The 18,952-nt window shown below is 33.3% G+C and overlaps 1 protein-coding gene across 1 annotated transcript in view; it reads right to left on the bottom strand.

The window, feature by feature from the left end:
* PhKgamma (phosphorylase kinase gamma) overlaps nucleotides 1-18,952 on the bottom strand; it is a 47,957-nt gene that overhangs the window by 10,843 nt on the left and 18,162 nt on the right. Inside the window, exons 3-13 of the mRNA XM_080178664.1 lie at nucleotides 16,806-16,888; nucleotides 16,080-16,130; nucleotides 15,710-15,772; nucleotides 15,172-15,310; nucleotides 13,747-13,833; nucleotides 12,812-12,886; nucleotides 10,145-10,205; nucleotides 9,274-9,329; nucleotides 8,042-8,130; nucleotides 6,713-6,865; nucleotides 6,363-6,434 (exon numbers count right to left, since the gene is read on the bottom strand). Coding sequence (XP_080034790.1) covers nucleotides 6,363-6,434; nucleotides 6,713-6,865; nucleotides 8,042-8,130; nucleotides 9,274-9,329; nucleotides 10,145-10,205; nucleotides 12,812-12,886; nucleotides 13,747-13,833; nucleotides 15,172-15,310; nucleotides 15,710-15,772; nucleotides 16,080-16,130; nucleotides 16,806-16,888 — 929 coding nt within the window. The remainder of the gene's footprint in view (nucleotides 1-6,362; nucleotides 6,435-6,712; nucleotides 6,866-8,041; nucleotides 8,131-9,273; nucleotides 9,330-10,144; nucleotides 10,206-12,811; nucleotides 12,887-13,746; nucleotides 13,834-15,171; nucleotides 15,311-15,709; nucleotides 15,773-16,079; nucleotides 16,131-16,805; nucleotides 16,889-18,952) is intronic.

Genomic DNA, 18,952 nt, shown 5'->3' with positions numbered 1-18,952 from the left:
CGAAAATTTACTTTGACTCACTTATAGTCGGAAATTCATTATCAAACAGGGGACATACACAGAAATTTTAAGACCTCTAGCTCTAATAATGGCTCAGATAATAGGGGAGGGGGCGTCGAACACCACCACCTCACCCCCGACCGATAAAGATGCGGCAAGGGGCCCGACTGTTAAGAATTAAGTAAATTATACAATATGACATTTAGTCAAATTTCAAACAAATATTTTTTCATTAATTCATTTATAAAAATCAATATTATAAATATGAACTCACAAAGAGACGTTGTATGTTATCATAATACATTTAGTCTGCTATGTAAAACAAAACAAATTTTTTTCTTCTTTCATTGCAGGGATGATTCTGGTACAAAAAAAAACAAAAAATAATAAATTATTTTTAATTTAATTTGATATTACCGTACAATATTTTTTTATATACATAATTTAAGAAATATATTCATAACATCTTCACCTGTCATAAAGACGACATATAAAATCAACATCCTGATAAGGATATTAAAGTTTATGTTAAAAATTTTCAAATTCATTTTATGCTTAAGAAGGAACGAGAAGGAATTGAATCTCAACATTAACTTGTTATTTTGCTTGTATATTTATCATATTTGTTTACAGTTTATTGGTAAAGTTTGGTAATACTTTATTTCGAGTCTATCATGCAGTGATAGGAAATAAATGTCTATAAACAAGCTCAAGTTTTCCAAGGAATATATGATTAAAACTCATAGTGCTCCAATAATCCATAATAAACTCTCATTGCCCAGAACGATAAGACCCATTATTTTACTTTATTAAAAATAAATTCATTTTTTTCATTTCATGTTGCTATTTACCTTATATTGATGTATTTAATTTCTAATCATAAAAAAGGAAAATTTAAATTTATAATGTGATAAATTTAAGAAAACTATGTTTTAAAAGAATTCGATTGTGGCGACATTTTGTGTGTTCAAATATTAAACTAAAATTGTAATCATCATCATTAACCCTTTGGTGATGGTAATGTAAAGAAAAAAATATAATTAAAAAAAATCTTTTAAAAATCATTTAAATTATTAAATATTTACTTTCTTTTAGATAGTAATGCCGGGTGAGGAAAATAGATTTATTGAGAAATAGATATGCATATAGAAAACTAGCCAATAGGGAGATAATTATATCGAGCCAACTCTAGTATACCATATCACTAACCACTGGACCGTAAATGTGACAGTTTAAGTTTAGGATTTAAAAGTGCTATGGTGGTTTTAAGCTTGTAGTACACCTATATAGGTTAATAGATTACCTTATAGCTATAAAAATACACTTTTTAAGTTTCATTAAACACTTTAAAAAGCAAACTAAATACCTATATATTATATAAACTGAACATAAAAACAACAATATCACTTTATAACTAAATAACCTTGGCGATAACAAAGTTGGGGAAGTGATATTTCATCGGAAGAATAATATGTTATCCTTTACTTTCCCACCAACAAAAACAATACATTTTACTGGCGGATAAAATAATGGCAAAACAGTTTTTCTTCCACTGAAAAATTCCCCTTCTAAAAAAAAACTAGGAATCGAATAAGTTGACTAGAATTGACAATGTATAAAACTGGCAAAAATGAATCAACCGAAGAGAAAAAATGAACAAAGATAAGTTTTTAATATAAACATTGATTAGCGGGGAATATGAGTGGATTTTTATCAACTTATGCGGCAAATTTACTATTCTTAAAAGTAGTGAAACTCCTTTTCATTTTGCAGGGATCTAAAGGGATAAGACAATGGCCAATAAATTGATGTACATCCCTAATGCTGATACACAAAATTACCCCTTCTTTAGATTATAATTAATTGTTGATACGTTTGAACACTTAATTATTGAACCAAAAAATCAAAAGTCTCCAAAGTTAAGATAAATCTTTGAGGACTAGTGTAATAAACAGCATATTGTCTGTCCGTCCGTAAAGCTATGATGAATATATGATTTATTTGGCTTCTATTTTAGATAGACAGCTGAGCTTTATTGTGAAGATTCCCTGAACCAAAGGCCATTTATTAAATAATTTACTTGTACCGTCCTTTTGTCGGTCTTACTTCAAAAGACATAAACTTAATGTTTTTAAGGTTTCGTGATTTTTATGACTCATCGCATATTATCTTTCTTTATTTTTTTATGACAACTGATCAATGAACCCTCTGCTATATTTTTAAATATTTCTGCTTTGTCAAACGATGTATTATTTCTTGGATGTTGCACCAGATTTTCATGTACTCTTATAAAGTGATGTTCATTGCAGGCTAAATTAACGATAACCCCTTTTCCCCCTCCCCTCCTACTTAATGATCGAACTAACCAATATATGAGGTCCATATTAGCAAGCTTAACTGACAACTCCTTTTCCACTGTACATATATTAACGCATATCCTAAATCCATTGTTTTAACGCCTTATCAAGTGAAACATGAAAGGCCAGGACATATAAGAATTTTTCCACTCAAACACACAATAACCTATTCATAGTACCCACTCGATATTATAGTTGATATGACAATAGACTTTGGGTTCTAATATTAACTTCTCAGAAAAAAAATTAAAAGATTTTTTATTGATAGCATCATCAGATTTCCTTATCAAACTAAAAACATCGGACGTTCAGTTTTAAAACAAGGATGACGACATCCATAAAAGCGAAGCTCTGAAACAGTAGGACAAACGGACATTAACACTTGTATAGTGTCAGAACTGAATAATCAGAATATAAATGTATACGAGTCGAAGCAAAAATGTGAGTAAATTTGTTGGAAAACTGCTTCATACAAGATAATGTTTTAGCAAATACTTACGTTTTTAGGACTTGATTATAATGATGCTTCGCTTATAACATTGTACATTGTTGTCCTAGCAATCAGTATTCCAAAAATCAGATAAATCGGATAATTAGATCACATAAAAATTTGTTAATAAATTTAAAAATCAACATGATTAAAATGGACGTATGGACATTCTGGTAACGATTATAGAGTTGATACACTTTCTAAATCGTGCCTAACTACTACATGAATCACCATGCAAAGTTTGAAATCGATAGGACAATTTTAACATGCCTAAATTAACGAAAAAAGCTATCAGTTCCGAACGGACGGACGTACGGACCGACCCTACTTATAGAAAAGCTTTGCTTTAAAAAAGACACAAGACACTCCCTAAAACGTCATTGCTTATATAAGAACAATCGAAATATTATTACTTGGATGTTGCGCCAGATTTTCATGTACTCTGTTAAGTGATAAAGGACAAAATAACTATATCCACCCCCTTTACGCCATTCCCTTCCCTCCTACTGGATAAACAAACCGACCAATAAATGAGGCCCATATTAGAAAGTTAAATTGACGATAATTTTACACGTAAAACATATGTTTGTTATAAGAACAAAAGATGATGGTTGAAGGAATTAATAAGTAGCTTCGCAGCTTAAACGTCATCATTTATTTACTTTACTAGCGGCTACGCCCCTAGAGGCCTCTAGAGGGCACTTGAGGAGGGGGGAGTCGAATTTGATAACCCAATTTTTTATTTTATATTTAAATGAAAAAGGAAAAAAAAAATTTGGGGGTGAAATTTTTTTTTTTAGGGGGGGTATTTTTCATTTTTTGAGTGGGTTCAAAGAAAATAGTTATAAACCTTCCCGGGACCTATGAGAAGCTACCCTGTTAAGGAGAACCCGATCGGTTCAGGGGTTAGCAAGATCCTTCAGTACAAACTTACAAACACAGAGACATCCTGTTACTTTATTATAGGGATTATCACAAAATAAATACATCCGTTCACTTCAAGAATCAAATACCAAATGATTTATGCCAGATATTTTTTAGATCAAAGTGTACAAAAAATGTGTACATTGGGCCTTTGATGTGTAATTTGTGGGGGAGGGGAAGGAAAAAGGGAAGGGGAAAGAGAAGGGGAAAGAGAAAAGGGGAGAGGGGTAAGGGGGGTGTACATTACTTGCTAATGTGTACATTACTTATAAAAGTTTATTTTCCTAAAGTTAAAAATGCGTACATTACACACAAAATGTGTACATCTGGCACCGCGTAGATTTAAATGTACAGTTTGATCTAGATAAACTATTTTGGTGTACTATGAAAAAGGTACATTATTTGAAATGGTAACAGAACCGAGGGGGAAAGAGGGGTCACGCAAAGCTACAATTGAATCAAGACAAAAGTAAGTGCCGAGCTCTGTGACCTATGTATGGTGAAATTAGACATAAAACCATGATGATTCCAGGTAAAACCTAAATATTTCAGCGGGTTCTTCTTGAGAAAATTAGATTTGAAAATTTCTATTTCAATTTTCACCCCCTAGGAGTTGCCGCAAAATCATAACAAGAAAAGCAAAGATTATTTATTTAAAATTTTGAAGAACTTTGCTTTTATAAAGTTTTTCATAAAACCACTCCTGAAGAGTGTTAATTAATGGCCATTTTTATCAGTTGCTTTGCTAAGGTCACGGAAATACAGCCTTAAATAAATCATATTATAGAGAGGTTTTATGAAAGACTTCATAAAAGCAAAGTTGTTCAAAATTTCAAATATATAATCTTTGCTTTTTGTCATGATTATGCGGCAACTCCTAGGGGGTGAAAATTGAAATTGAAATTTTTCAAATGGACGACATATAGCATAAAATCACCCTGCAACATTCGGTACAAACATACAAACACACAGACAAACATCCTGATACTTTATTATCAGGATATTACTAGAGATAATACAGTGGACGTACGGACACAACTTAGACATAGGATAGCTGCGCTTATAAAAAAGAATAATTTTTAATTTAAGTAGCGCACTATCTAGATGAAGTTTAAATGCATTTGTAAATTATAGTTAAGTAAGGGGGGGGGGGGGCTTTTAATGCAACCATCTCGTAATCAGTGAGCAAATGGCCCTTAGAATTCGAATTATGATCTGAACTTTTGCATGAGCAATCCTTGGTTCAGCCGTTTAGTCGTTTTTTTTTGCCTATTTTCAGGGTGAATTCATCATCAATTACGTAGGAATCAACTTTTTAAAACGTATTTTTGGTTTATTCATGTTAAATGATAACAATAACTATTTTTAAAACTTCTAGTACCAACAGCTACTGTCTAGAACAGTTGGATAGCGTTTTGGAATGGAAAAGAGTATTCTGTGGAGATAGGTTTCGTGACTAATTTGCAATATAGATATCCAAAAAATAGCAAAACGGCTGAGCCGCCAGCCGTTACTGTTTCAACTTTTTGTTCGATTTAGGGAAAATAAACCTACCAAGGATTACTCATGCAAAAGTTCAGATCAAAATTCGAATTCTAAGTGCCATTAGCTCACTGATTACGAGATGGTTGCATTAACCCCCCCCCCCCCCCCCTTATAGTTAAGTAATCAATAGAAAATCTTAGATTAGATATTTAATAAATGCGATGTTTAAAGGTATTATTTATGTTTTAATATATTTTTGAAAATAGACTAAAACCTTGTAATAACCTGTGCATGTATATCGGTTAGTGAGATTTTAAGGCTCATGATATCAGTCGAACAGACAGTATAACTTACATCCTTATACTTTGAATTATAGATTTTTTTTGCATTAGGAATAGAGAAGCTGCATAGAGAACTCTTACTAAAATTATAAAAAAGATAATTGTGTTTTATGGCATCATATTATAACCAGCTTTCCTCGATCATAAAAATGTACACTTACAAGATAAAAACCAGTTTTGTTAGATCCGAGATGCAGAAGGCACGAGGGCTGGTTTTAATATTATGATTGTACATTTTTATATTCGTAGAAAACTGGATACAATACGATACGATACATGAGTTTTCAGTGTGACCGAGAACCGGTTCTTATTCACTGAATATTAATCGTTTATGAAGCCCTACTAGAAAATGAGTTACGACGCAGCTTAACTGCTAATTAGAGATAACATTTTTTATTAATCATAATATTTAAGAAAAAAAACTGGATAATAAATTATAATTAGGTATTTCATAATGCATAATCAAAGTATAAACTAAAACTAATTTTCAAGATTTAAAAAAATTATGTACCTATACAACTAAACCTACTATTCATATTGAGAAAATAAGTAAAAAATTCAGGGTTCTAAAGGGATAGGACAATGGACAATAAAGTGATGTACAATTCAATGACAATGACGATACACAAAATTACCCCTTCTGTAGCTTACAATTAGTGGTTGAGACTTTTAGACAAATGAATAAATCAACCAATATCAATCTTATATTTTTTCATTTTGTTATCCGCGGAAAGTTGTCTATAATACGATGAGTAATATAAGTACCTGACACAGACTATAATACGCTTGAAATAAACTCTTGGCTTAAAACTGGAAGCTGGTGTTACAGAATCTCGCCTGAAAGAAAAGAAAATGGGCTTACCAACAATGTACCTTGCCACCACAACCCCCCCCCCCCCCCCCCACCTTGCCACTAATTTATTTTTAAAACTAGCGGCGGCTACGCCCCTAGAGGCCTCTAATGGCACTTGAGGAGGGGAGGGTTCGAGTTGAATCCAAAAACCCATTTTTTAAAATTAAAATTAAAATTTTGAAATTTTTTTGGGGTGTCGACCCATTAAAGTATGGTAGAGACAAAAAAAACTTACTACTTTATAAAATAGGATAAACATTACCTATATCTAAAGAATTCATGGTTCAAACACTTCTCAACAGTTGGTCTCTGCTGGTAATCCACCACCAGGATCTTGGAGATCAGATCTTTGGGTGCCTGCGTCACCTCCCTCCATTCCGTGTTGCAAAATGAGTATCTTCCCTCCATAATTGACCTAAAATAATGGATGTTGTAGAATATACATGTATATTATGTCAGGTAAAAAAATTGTTGGCAATTTAGCCAGCTAACATGGAATAATCTAATAGGTTTGGTAAAGTTAAAGGTATAAGGGCCCCGCAGGCCAGGGTTAGAGCCCCAATACCTAGGGGCAACAAATGTATTTTTGTACATTGAAATTGAGAGGGTGGGGGGTTGTCTAAGCACCAAGCAAAATAGGCTTTAATATAGATGATTTTACTCCTAAAATTTCTAACTTGATTACTTCAAATAAATGTTGTACTTTTCCATTTTGACAAAGGAATTTCTATTGTGTTTTTAGAACTTTTCAAAAAAAATTTAATAAAAATTCGTTTCCGGGATTTTTCGAGTACAAATTTCTTTATGGAAATAAACAAGAATGACATCATCCATAAATAGCAAAGCACAAAAAATCAGGAATATATAACAAACAGACAGAGCATGTTATTGAAGAAATGTTCCCAAAAAATGGTTCAAACAGATATACGGACATTTCAAATTTAAGAGTAGCTGAGTAGCTTCGCTACTACAATATTTAAATAATATAACTTAATAAAATACGAACTGACGTATGTATGTTTCAAATATGCGCCTATACAAATAATTTCTTTTTAATAGCGACCTAAATTTTTACTTTATGTGACACTTAAGTACAAATGTTTAAATATTTGTTCGTTTGAAGTATTAATAGTTTTTAACTTGAAAGTTACAAAAAATAAATATTGTTGGACTTGAAATTGTTGTTTATAACCACGATATCCAATTCGTTGGCCCAATAAAATTTTGTAGGTATTCTAATTTAATTTTTTTTTTGGGGGGGGGGAGGGGGTATTTTTTTGATAGGGGCGATTTCTCTTTTGAGTGTGGTGGTACTCTACCCCCGAAAAAGTTATAAATCTTTCCGGGATCTGAGAAGCTACCCTGTAAAGGAGAACTACATCAGTCAAGTTAATACACACACACACATATCCTGTTTACTTTTATAAGGACTAGCGAATTCGCTTTTTTTTTGGGGGGGGGGGGAGGTGATTTTTTTCTAGCGGCAATTTCTCTTGGGAGGGTGGTGGTACACTCCCCCAAAATAGTTATACAAACAGACAGGCAGACAAACAAAATCATAGAAATCCTGTTACTTTATTATGAGGATTACCTAATCATTAATAATTGCTTCCTATGCCAGAAAGGAGGAAATCCAACCAATAATGTGTACAGAATAACCCCACAGGCCCATATATCAACCTATAAATAATATGTTTAGGTTAGGTTAGGTACTAGTCGCCCCGCAGGGTTACAGAGAGGAGGAAAACCAACAAATAATGTGTACATAATAACCCCACAGGCACATATATCAACCTAAAATAATATGTTTAGGTTAGGTTGGGAACTAGTAGCCCCGCATGGTTACAGAAAGGAGGAAATCCAACCAATAATGTGTCTAGAATAACCCCACAGGCCCATATATCAACCTAAAAATATGGTTAGGTTAGGTTAGGTACTAGTAGCCCCCTTAGGGTTACAGAAAGGAGGAAATCCAACCAATAATGTGTAGAGAATAACCCCACAGGCCCATATATCAACCTATAAATAAAATGTTTAGGTTAGGTTAGATTGGGTACTAGTAGCCCCCTCAGGGTTACAGAAAGGAGGAAATCCAACCAATAATGTGTACAGAATAACCCCACAGGCCCATATATCAACCTATAAATAATATTATTCGGTTAGGTTAGGTTTGGTACTAGTAGCCCCGCATGGTTGCAGAAAGAAAATCCAACCAATAATGTGTACAGAGTAACCCCACAGGCCCATATATCAACCTATAAATAATATTCATTTGGTTAGGTTAGGTTGGGTACTAGTATCCCCTCAGGGTTACAGAAAGGAGAAAATCCAACCAATAATGTGTACAGAATAACCCCACAGACCCATATATCAACCTAAAAATAATATTTATTTTGTTAGGTTGGGTACAAAATTAGCCCCTGCAGGGTTACCGTACTGGAAGTATAGGTCCCATAGGGTAAGGACTGTTGCAGAGAATTGGCACAGATGAAAAAAATATACCCATACCTTATTTTAATTTGGAAGCTGGGGCTTAGTGCTCGACATGCATTTTAAGGAAAAGCCCCTAACTTTCTCCATGTTATGATTGTTTTCAGGGCGGGAAAGTAAATAGTCCCCAAAGTTTTATAATAACATTTTCAAATACGTTGTCTAAACAACTTTTCAGACTTTATTGAAGTCTGATTGGTTAATTATTACACTATTGAGTGTCCAAACGTTTCAACCACTAACTTTAATCTGCAGAAGGTATAATTTTGTGTGTCATTATTGGGGATGTACAATAATTTATCGGTCATTGTCTTATCCTTTTAGATCACCTACCTCAATTCCATAACCGTCGCATTCATCCCTTTCAACCATTCCAGACTTCAAGAGTTCTGAAAAATACAGACAAAAATGAGTTGGATCCTTAAAAAGTTAAAAATAATGTAAATACGCAAGGATCAAAAGGGATAAGACAATGGCCGATAAATTGATGTAGATCCTTAATGATAATAAACAAAATTACCCCTTCTGTAGATTACAAATTGTGATTGAACACTCTAATGAACCATCTAGAAAACGTTACTATAAAACTTTGGGGACTAGTGTAATAAACAGCCAAAATGTCGCCTCCCTGCCTGGTAAACAAGTCATAAAAATAAATTTCATAAAAAAAATCCTCTAAAATCAAATAAAAAATCTTTTAAATCTGTACATCAAATGTTATATTTTTAACATTAAAGTTTTTTAAGAATCCACCATAGATTTTTACTTTATTAAACACTTTGTTTTGATCAAATTGTCTTTAAAAATACCTACAAAATTATCGAAATTTCATTTTAAACAAATAAATATAAAACTAATGAATATAAAAATAAAAACCTCAAAGACATCAATAATAAATAATACTGACGTACATATAAGTTTTAATATTAATCACACAAAATAATTAAGTAATTAAAATCTTCTTAATATTTAGGAAATTTACATTACGTACGTGCTTAAATTTTATTGATGAATAAAGTTTTGTACAAACTATAATGTTTTTTTTGTACAGTGAGGAAGGGGATATTGGGCTGTTTATTACACTAATCCCCTGAGTTTTATGATTACGTTTTCTTAACAGCTTTGGGGACTTTTGACTTATATTGAATTTTATGAATGGTTATTTAGTTTCTAAACGTTTCAACCACTAATCTATCCAACGTACCTGGAGCTAGATATCCAGGGGTACCACAAACTTCATATAATCGTTCACCAGGATCAATGATCTAAAAATAAAATATTACATTCTTTATAAAAAAAGTAACAGGATGTCTGTCCGACTGTCTGTATGAATACATATCATGTTGCTTAGATCACGAAGATGGAGTGAAAACAGCCACTGTTAGTGTTCAATATAGTAACATAGTAATCATAAATCCATAAATAGTAAAATCATCCTTATTCTAAAGTAACAGGATGTCTGTGTGTCTGTGTATCTGTGTGTCTGTACCGAAGGATCTCGCTAACCGCTTATTTTATATTTTTTTGACTAAAATTAAAATTTAAAGTAAGAAATTGGGTTATTAAATTTGACTCTCTCCTCCTCAAGTGCCCCTAGAGGCCTCTAGGGGCGTAGCCGCTAGTAGTAAATAATGTAAAGTGAATCTGGATACAAAATGCATGGAGGGAGGGGACATTAGGCTATTTATTACACTAGTCTCCAAGTTTTATAGTATCGTTTTCTCATTCGTACAACTTTGGGGACTTTAAATGAATTTTGATTAGTTGGGTTATTAAGTTAAGTGTCCAAACATTTTAAACACAAATCTTAATCTACAGAAGGGAAATCTTATGTATCATCATTGGGGATGTTCATCAATTTATCGGCAATTGTCTTATCCCTTTAGATTCCTGATAAAAGGTGTCAATTGAAAACAATGACTTATGATATTCAAAAGTGTACAAATTGTTCAAAAAGACAATCAGTACAAAAGAATAATTCATAATAATGGATAAAGAATATACGTGGATATTATGTCATGGAAAATATTGTCGTCAAGTTAAGTTGCTAACATGGACATCATTTAACGGTCAGTTCGTTCATCCAGTATAGTGGGAGGGGATGGGTAAAGGATGTGGATGTGGGGAGCGTTATTTTAGCCCGCTGCATCACTTTATTAAGAGAGCATAATAAACTGGTGTAAGATCTAATAAAGAATTATTATATTTCACTTTGTAAGAATTATAAATCAGGTATCTAAAGGGATAAGACAATGACCGATAAATTGTTGTACATACCCAATAATGATACACAAAATTTGCCCTTTTGTAGATTACAATTATTGGTTGAAACGTTTGGACACTCAACTTAATGAAATAATCAATCAAAATTCAATAAAAGTCCCCACAGTTGTTAAGCCTACGAAAAAGAAAACGTTAGCATAAAGCTTTGGAAACCAGTATAAGAAACAGCCCAATGTCCCCTCACTCCCTGATTATAAATGTAATTGTGTAATAGTGCAGTAAGTGAATGATTCAATAATACAATGTCATTGTTGTTTATTTAGTTTGATGTAATTAATTTTTAATTGTTAAGATTTAAAAATAAAAATATATTTTGAATTCCTTTTCAGAATTTTGTACTTCTAAGCACAATGCTTCGTCGTATATAAAGTATGACGTCAAAGGGGATTATGCACGAACGAGAGCAAGTGATTCTAAGCACCTTACAGCAGTGATTCTAAATGTTTTTTTTGGTGAATATAATAGGGTTATGCTTGAAAGGTATTGTTGAATCAATTTTTAAAATTTTGTTTCACCATTGGTTTTATAAGAATAAAACTTTGAAATGTTAAGCATTTTATGACTAAATACCTCAGATGTTTTGTTGAGATCAAACGGCTTAGACACAAAAGTAAACTTTTTTGATTAAAAATGTTAATTTAGAATAAGGAGATGGTAACTTGTAATATTGTTTTATTACCTAGTGTACTTTAGTTATTTATAGCATATGTGTTATGATTTGGCGTATTACATCATTTGAACTTTTGAACGCAACAAAACATTTGATGATATTTCGTCAAAATATGCTTAACTTTTCAAAGTTTTATTTATAGAAAACCATGGTGAAACTTATTTTTTTGTCGATACAACGATACTAAACATAACCTTAGTATATTCACAAAAAAAAACATTTAGAATCACTGCTGGAAGGTGCTTAGAATCACTTGCTCTTGTTTGTGCATAGTCCCCTTTTGACTTCATACTTTACATGCGACAAAACATAGTGCTTAGAAGTACAAAGTTCTGAAAAAGGATTAGACATTAGACGATGAATAGGTGAACATTTCAAAATATACCTATAAACAAAATTACCCCTTCCGTATTTGGACACTATTAATTTGGAACAAACCCTTTTGATAAAAGTACAAAAAGCTTTTGAGCAAACGAGTATGATACATTAGAGTAAAACACTAGAGGGAGAAAGAGTTAAATAACTGTATCTTCTCATCGCAATCGTCTTGTGCAACCTTCCTATTGGGTCATTGAAAATCAACCAATGGTGTCGCTTATATTAACACAGCCAAGTATCAGAAAATAATTTAGAAGCAGACGAAAGGTGTCTTTGAAAAATGATGGGAGGTAGTTGTCTGTATATACATCTATACTATAGATCTGTTTATGATACCGTGTGATTGCCCGGCATGTTAGGCAATTGGCCCCGCAGGGTTAGAGCCCCCCCAGGGGCTAGAAATAGAAAAAAATCTACTATGAAAATACGACGAAACGCCCCTTGGCACAAACGGACTATACCCAAACTTTGGATACCAGTGTAATTTAAAATCCAATGTCCCCTCCCTCCCTATAAATCATAATTAATTGTTTGACTTACCTTTGCAAATCCAAAGTCTGTTAATTTGACATTATAATCTTTATCTAGTAGAATATTCTCAGGCTTAATATCTCTATAATACATACGTATATGCACAATCATAAATAGATAGATAGATACAAAAGGAAACAAAATAGAATTACTACAAAGTGCCTAGTTGAGCACGGAACCCCTTACTTTATGAATAAATTACATTAAAAAAAGGGGTGTTGAAGGTAGTTTTTCTTCTTTTGTTAATTACTTTACGTTAGGTTCAGTTATGTAATGTTTGATACTGGAAGTGCTGGCGGTTTTGGGCCGCCCTTTATCGGTCCTTTTGGGCAGATTTGAGCAACACCCGTTTTAAGAGGTGAAAAAAAGGGGAAGGGGTGAAAAAAGAAGGGGGTAGCGGGCCTATTTTTTAGGTGATATTAATTATTATATAAAGTAAGCTTTTTTGTATCTAGAGAAGGATTTTGCTAACCGCTGAACCGATATGGTTCTCCTTTCAAGTGGAGCTTTTATAGGTCCTGAGATGGTGTAGGCTATTTTATTTCTAACAATAAGTCTTGGTGTGGTTCTAGGCTATTTTATATCCTTTTTATATGCTTTTTACGACATTTGCCCAAAACCCTTTTGGGCTATTGGGCGGCCCGTTATCGAAAAAAATGCCCAATGTGACAACCCTGGATACTGGGTAGCCAATTCCTGCCCTCTATTTTCAATTTCTATAAAGGGGGGGGGGGGAGGTTCAGTGATATATAGGTGAAAAGCAACGAGTTAAATGATTTAATAAAAAAAAGAACGTTTGACTACCTACTGAAAGAAGTACCTAATATTATAAAAAAAAATATTATCAATACATTTTGTGCTTTGACTTTTTATTTTAAAAAAATGCATAGGTACGTTTAATTAATACCTACACTATTATATTATTGACGTATATATACGTTCCTGTGTACAATATTTTTAGAGTGGCAGTATCTGACAGCCTCGAAAATTTGTTTCATGATCCTACGCGCGTTCTTTTCTGACAATGTCACCTAAAACAGTGGATTAAAAATATTGGTTGAATATTTGAAGAAAATTACCCAAAATTTTTGTGCCAACGAGGGAGAGATAATATTTATCCACAGTCCAGTCACCCCCCCCCCCCCCCCCACCCCCACCTGTCTGTTTATTTATAACGGTCAAAATGTGTTCCTGAGCTACCCTCACTCTAATATTATATCTAGCTAGCTAAGAAACTGTATAACTCTTATGTCTGTATCTCTATAATTTACTCTATTAGTGCGTCCGTCCAAACAGCAGTCAAGACTTTTGGTTGGTAAATTGAGTTTAGCTTCCAATCTTTCTTGATAATTGAATGGTGGATGTTTTCATCACATCCAAGGACCATGTTATATCTGTACTAGTCTATACCTGTGTGGTCAGGTAATCGAAAAGTTCACCATGGGGACATAGTTTGAATACCAGGAATATGTTCTATCTATACCTGTGTGGTCAGGTAATCATATAGTTCACCATGGAGACATAGTTCGAATACCAGGAATATGTTCTATCTATACCTGTGTGGTCAGATAATCGAATAGTTCACCATGCGGACATAGTTCGAATACCAGGAATATGTTCTATCTATACCTGTGTGGTCAGGTAATCGAATAGTTCACCATGGGGACATAGTTTGAATACCAGGAATATGTTCTATCTATACCTGTGTGGTCAGGTAATCGTATAGTTCACCATGGAGACATAGTTCGAATACCAGGAATATGTTCTATCTATACTATACCTGTGTGGTCAGATAATCGAATAGTTCACCATGGGGACATAGTTTGAATACCAGGAATATGTTCTATCTATACCTGTGTGGTCAGGTAATCGAATAGTTCACCATGAGGACATAGTTCGAATACAAGGAATATGTTCTATCTATACCTGTGTGGTCAGGTAATCGAATAGTTCACCATGGGAACATAGTTCGAATACCAGGAATATGTTCTATCTATACCTGTGTGGTCAGGTAATCGAATAGTTCACCATGGGGACATAGTTTGAATACCAGGAATATGTTCTATCTATACCTGTGTGGTCAGGTAATCGTATAGTTCACCATGGAGACATAGTTCGAATACCAGGAATATGTTCTATCTATACTATACCTGTGTGGTCAGATAATCGAATAGTTCACCATGGGGACATAGTTTGAATACCAGGAATATGTTCTATCTATACCTGTGTGGTCAGGTAATCGAATAGTTCACCATGAGGACATAGTTCGAATACAAGGAATATGTTCTATCTATACCTGTGTGGTCAGGTAATCGAATAGTTCACCATGGGAACATAGTTCGAATACCAGGAATATGTTCTAGCTATACCTGTGTGGTCAGGTAATCGAATAGTTCACCATGGGGACATAGTTCGAATACCAGGAATATGTAAGTGCTAGATTCAAAGACATCCACAAGCTCGATTATGTTCTCATGCCCCTGCACCATCCGTAGGATGGCAACTTCCCTGAAACAAAATAATATAAAGTTAAGTATTTTTGTATCACTAGCAGCTACGCCCTACTACAATAAAGTAAAAAAAATGGAGGGCATTTTTACTAGAACGATTTCTCTGGGAAGGGTAAAGATTCCCTCCCCCAAAATAATAAACCTTCCCAGGACCTATGAGAAACTAGACTGTAAAGGAGAACCGTATCGGTACAGCGGTCAGCGAAATCCTTTAGTTCAGACAGGCACAGATCGTGTTACTTTTAGAAAATAATTGCTATTTTCAAAAAGCACTAATTAACATTAGGTACTATTGCTGTATTACGATACCATACATGATTTTTAGTATGGCAGTTCTAATCCAGCGGATGTTAATCGACGCCATATATTGGAAAAAAGAATCACAATTCTAACTTACCTAAAAGTCTGTTCCCTAATATCAAGTCCATCTGCATCTATGTGTTTCTGTTGGGATACATCTGGTAACCAGTTTTTTTTATTTATTTATCTTCTAATTTAATGGATAGGTATAGAATATACCTGGATATTATGACAGGTGAAAAATTGTAGTCAATTTAGGTTGCTAGCATGGGACTCTTATTGGTCAGTTCGTTCATCCAGTAGGAAGAAGGTGATGGGATAACGGGGGTGGATGGGGGGTATCGCACATAATAGAGCACATAAAAATCTGGTTAAAGATCCAGATAATAATATACTTATCCATTTAGAAAATATCTATTTCAAGGTTGGGTGATTTTTAATATTTTAAAAATAAAATAAACTTTCCTATGATTTTGACAGCGAACTGTTGACCTGTTTCTTTCAGAATACATCTCCTGGAGTTTTAATTATCACAGTCAATATTATAAGGGAACTAAAGGGATAAGACAATGGCCGATAAATTAATATAAATCCCCGCTGTTTTACAAAATTAACCATTCTATAATTTAAAATTAGTGGTTAAAAAATTTAAAATTAGTGGTCATCATAAAACTTTGGGGACTAGTGTAATTAACGACCCAATGTCCCATCCCTCCCTGGTCAATATTATAATAATATTCTATTCCTATTCCTGTGCGGGAGGCCCTAAACCTACGGCACGGGGCTACCCGCACCCAATATAATCTAACCTAACATAAACATAAACATATTTATTTGGGCATAAAAATTAAACAGAGTCATAAAATCAAAAAAATATATAAAATACAATTAAAATTAGCATAACAATAAATAACAACCTAAATCCTAATCAGTTCTTCATAATAAACGAAAATAACACTTCTTACCTACTTATTTTTTAAAAAGGACCTTTTCTGTGCTCAACAAGGCACTTTAGGGGAAATTGCTTATACTTGAGATGAATAAGTACATTTTTGTACATACTATAAAAATCTTAAATTGACTGAATGACGCTCAAAGAGTAGCTGCGCTTCAAAGACCTAGATTATATAAAATTAAAGACTTTCAAGCAAAGGTTTCACCAATAAAAGTGTACTGACTATGATAATTTCCTGACGGTGCTGCTGGCTCCCCTCCCTAGCACATCCTTGGGTTCATATCTCTGATAAAAGGCGGTGGCTATATCATCTCCCATCTGTCATAGGCAAACTTTTATCGGAGATCTAAAGGGAAAAGACAATGGCCGAGAAACTGATGTACATCCCCAATGATAATACACAAAATTACCCCTTCTGTAGATTACAATTATTAGTTAAAACACTTTAGACACTCAACATAATGAACCAAATAATTCGACAGCGGAAATGAAACTAGCTTAAAACCGCCCCGATAAAACAGCCTAAAACATTCTTAGTACCAATCTGAAACTTCTTAAAATAGAGAAATTTTTGGTTCAGTGGTTAGCGAGGTCTTAGATATTAAACCAAAATATTCTTCTAAGGGGGGGGGTTTTTAATGCAACCATCTCGTAATCAGTGAGCAAATGACACTTAGAATTCGAAAATCGATCTGAACTTTTGCATGAGTAATCCTTGGTAGGTCTATTTTCCCTAAATCGAACAAAAAGTTGGAAAAGTAACGGCTAGCGGCTCAGCCGTTCAGCCGTTTTTTGCCTATTTTCAGGGTAAATCCATCATCAATTACGTAGGAATCGACTTTTTAAAACATATTTTTGGTTTAATTCATGTTAAATGATAGCAATAACCAATTTTAAAACTTCTAGTACCAACAGCTACCGTCTAGAACCGTTTGATAGCGTTTTGGAGTAGAAAAGAGTATTATGTTGAGAGAGGTTTCGTGACTAATTTGCAGTAAAAATATCAAAAGAATGGCAAAATAGCTGAGCCGCCAGCCGTTAGCCGTTACTTTTCCAACTTTTTGTTCAGTTTAGGGAAAATAGACCTACCAAGGATTACTCATGCAAAATTATAGATGGAAATTCGAATTCTAAGTGCCATTTGCTCACTGATTACGAGATGGTTGCATTAAAACCCCCCCCCCCCCCTTTATTAAAGTTGGATATTACAAATGTCCGTTTGTCTTTCCGTCAGAGGCTTCAGATCTAACAAGCAGCATTTCATAGAAAATCTCTTATGCTACCTTGTCAGGCATATGATATCAGATCTATAGTATATATGTATATACAGACAACTACCTCCTTCCTTTTCAAGGACCTATTTCGTCTGCTTCTAAATTATTTTCTACTACTTGTCTGTGTTAATATAAGCGACACCATTGGTTGATTTTCAATGACCCAATAGATAGGTTGCACAATGGAAAAACTACTAAACCCAACGCTACTTTTGCACGTAGGCTTTCTTTTTATGATACACAATTGACGACTATCACAAAATTTTCCTTTTTAAATATTCTATTATGGAAATTTAGTATTAACAAATAAAAAGCATAATAGAAGTACTTAATTTTAGTTATTATCTATTTATTAGATTCTAAGAAGTAATTTATTTTAATAATAATAATTCAATGGATTAACAATACCTATTTAAAAAAAACACAAAAAAGTTTTTTTTTTAAGTACAAAACTCTGTTCTGATAGAGAAGTTGTAACTATTTAGGAAAATAACAAAATACAAAGGCCTCTAGAGACACTAGAGGCAAGGGGAATTTTACATTTCTCTTAGAAGGGTCAAGGCACCCTCCCCTAAAATTGTTATAAACTTTCCCTTTACTCATAAGAAGCTTCACTGTGAAAAAGAAAACTATATCGGTTCAGCAGTTAGCTAGATCCTAAGCTAGGTAATATTTATACAAACAGACAAACACAAAGAAAGAAAGGCATCCTTTTACTTTTATATTTTAAAGAGCGAGACCTAACTTTTGTGATTTTTAAAAAATAGCTAGTCGGTGCTTTTAGTAAGTAGTAGATGTAAATAATCCATAGAATTTAGATTTGCAATCGTGTTTTTTTGTAGACCTCTTATTTTTTAGGTAATTTAATTTTTTTTAAATAAGTTGCAGGGCGACCACTCCAAAACCAAAAAAATATAGTATATTTATAGTATATTTTTTCCCCCCATATAGTATATATAGTATATTTTTTTTTACTCATATAGTATGATATAGTATCGGACTTTGAATTATTTAGTAAATCATAGTATATACTTAATCAATAATACCTCAAAGCAATGTTGTAATCAAACCAATCTCACATATAATTAAGCTAAATCTATGAAAAATAACT

The sequence above is a fragment of the Acartia tonsa genome, chromosome 1, assembly GCF_053477335.1.
Source record: "Acartia tonsa isolate MP-2025a chromosome 1, ASM5347733v1, whole genome shotgun sequence".
Classification (NCBI taxonomy): Eukaryota; Metazoa; Arthropoda; class Copepoda; order Calanoida; family Acartiidae; genus Acartia; species Acartia tonsa.
Note: the sequence above shows the minus strand (reverse complement) of the source record. Positions and strands in the feature narration are given on the sequence as shown.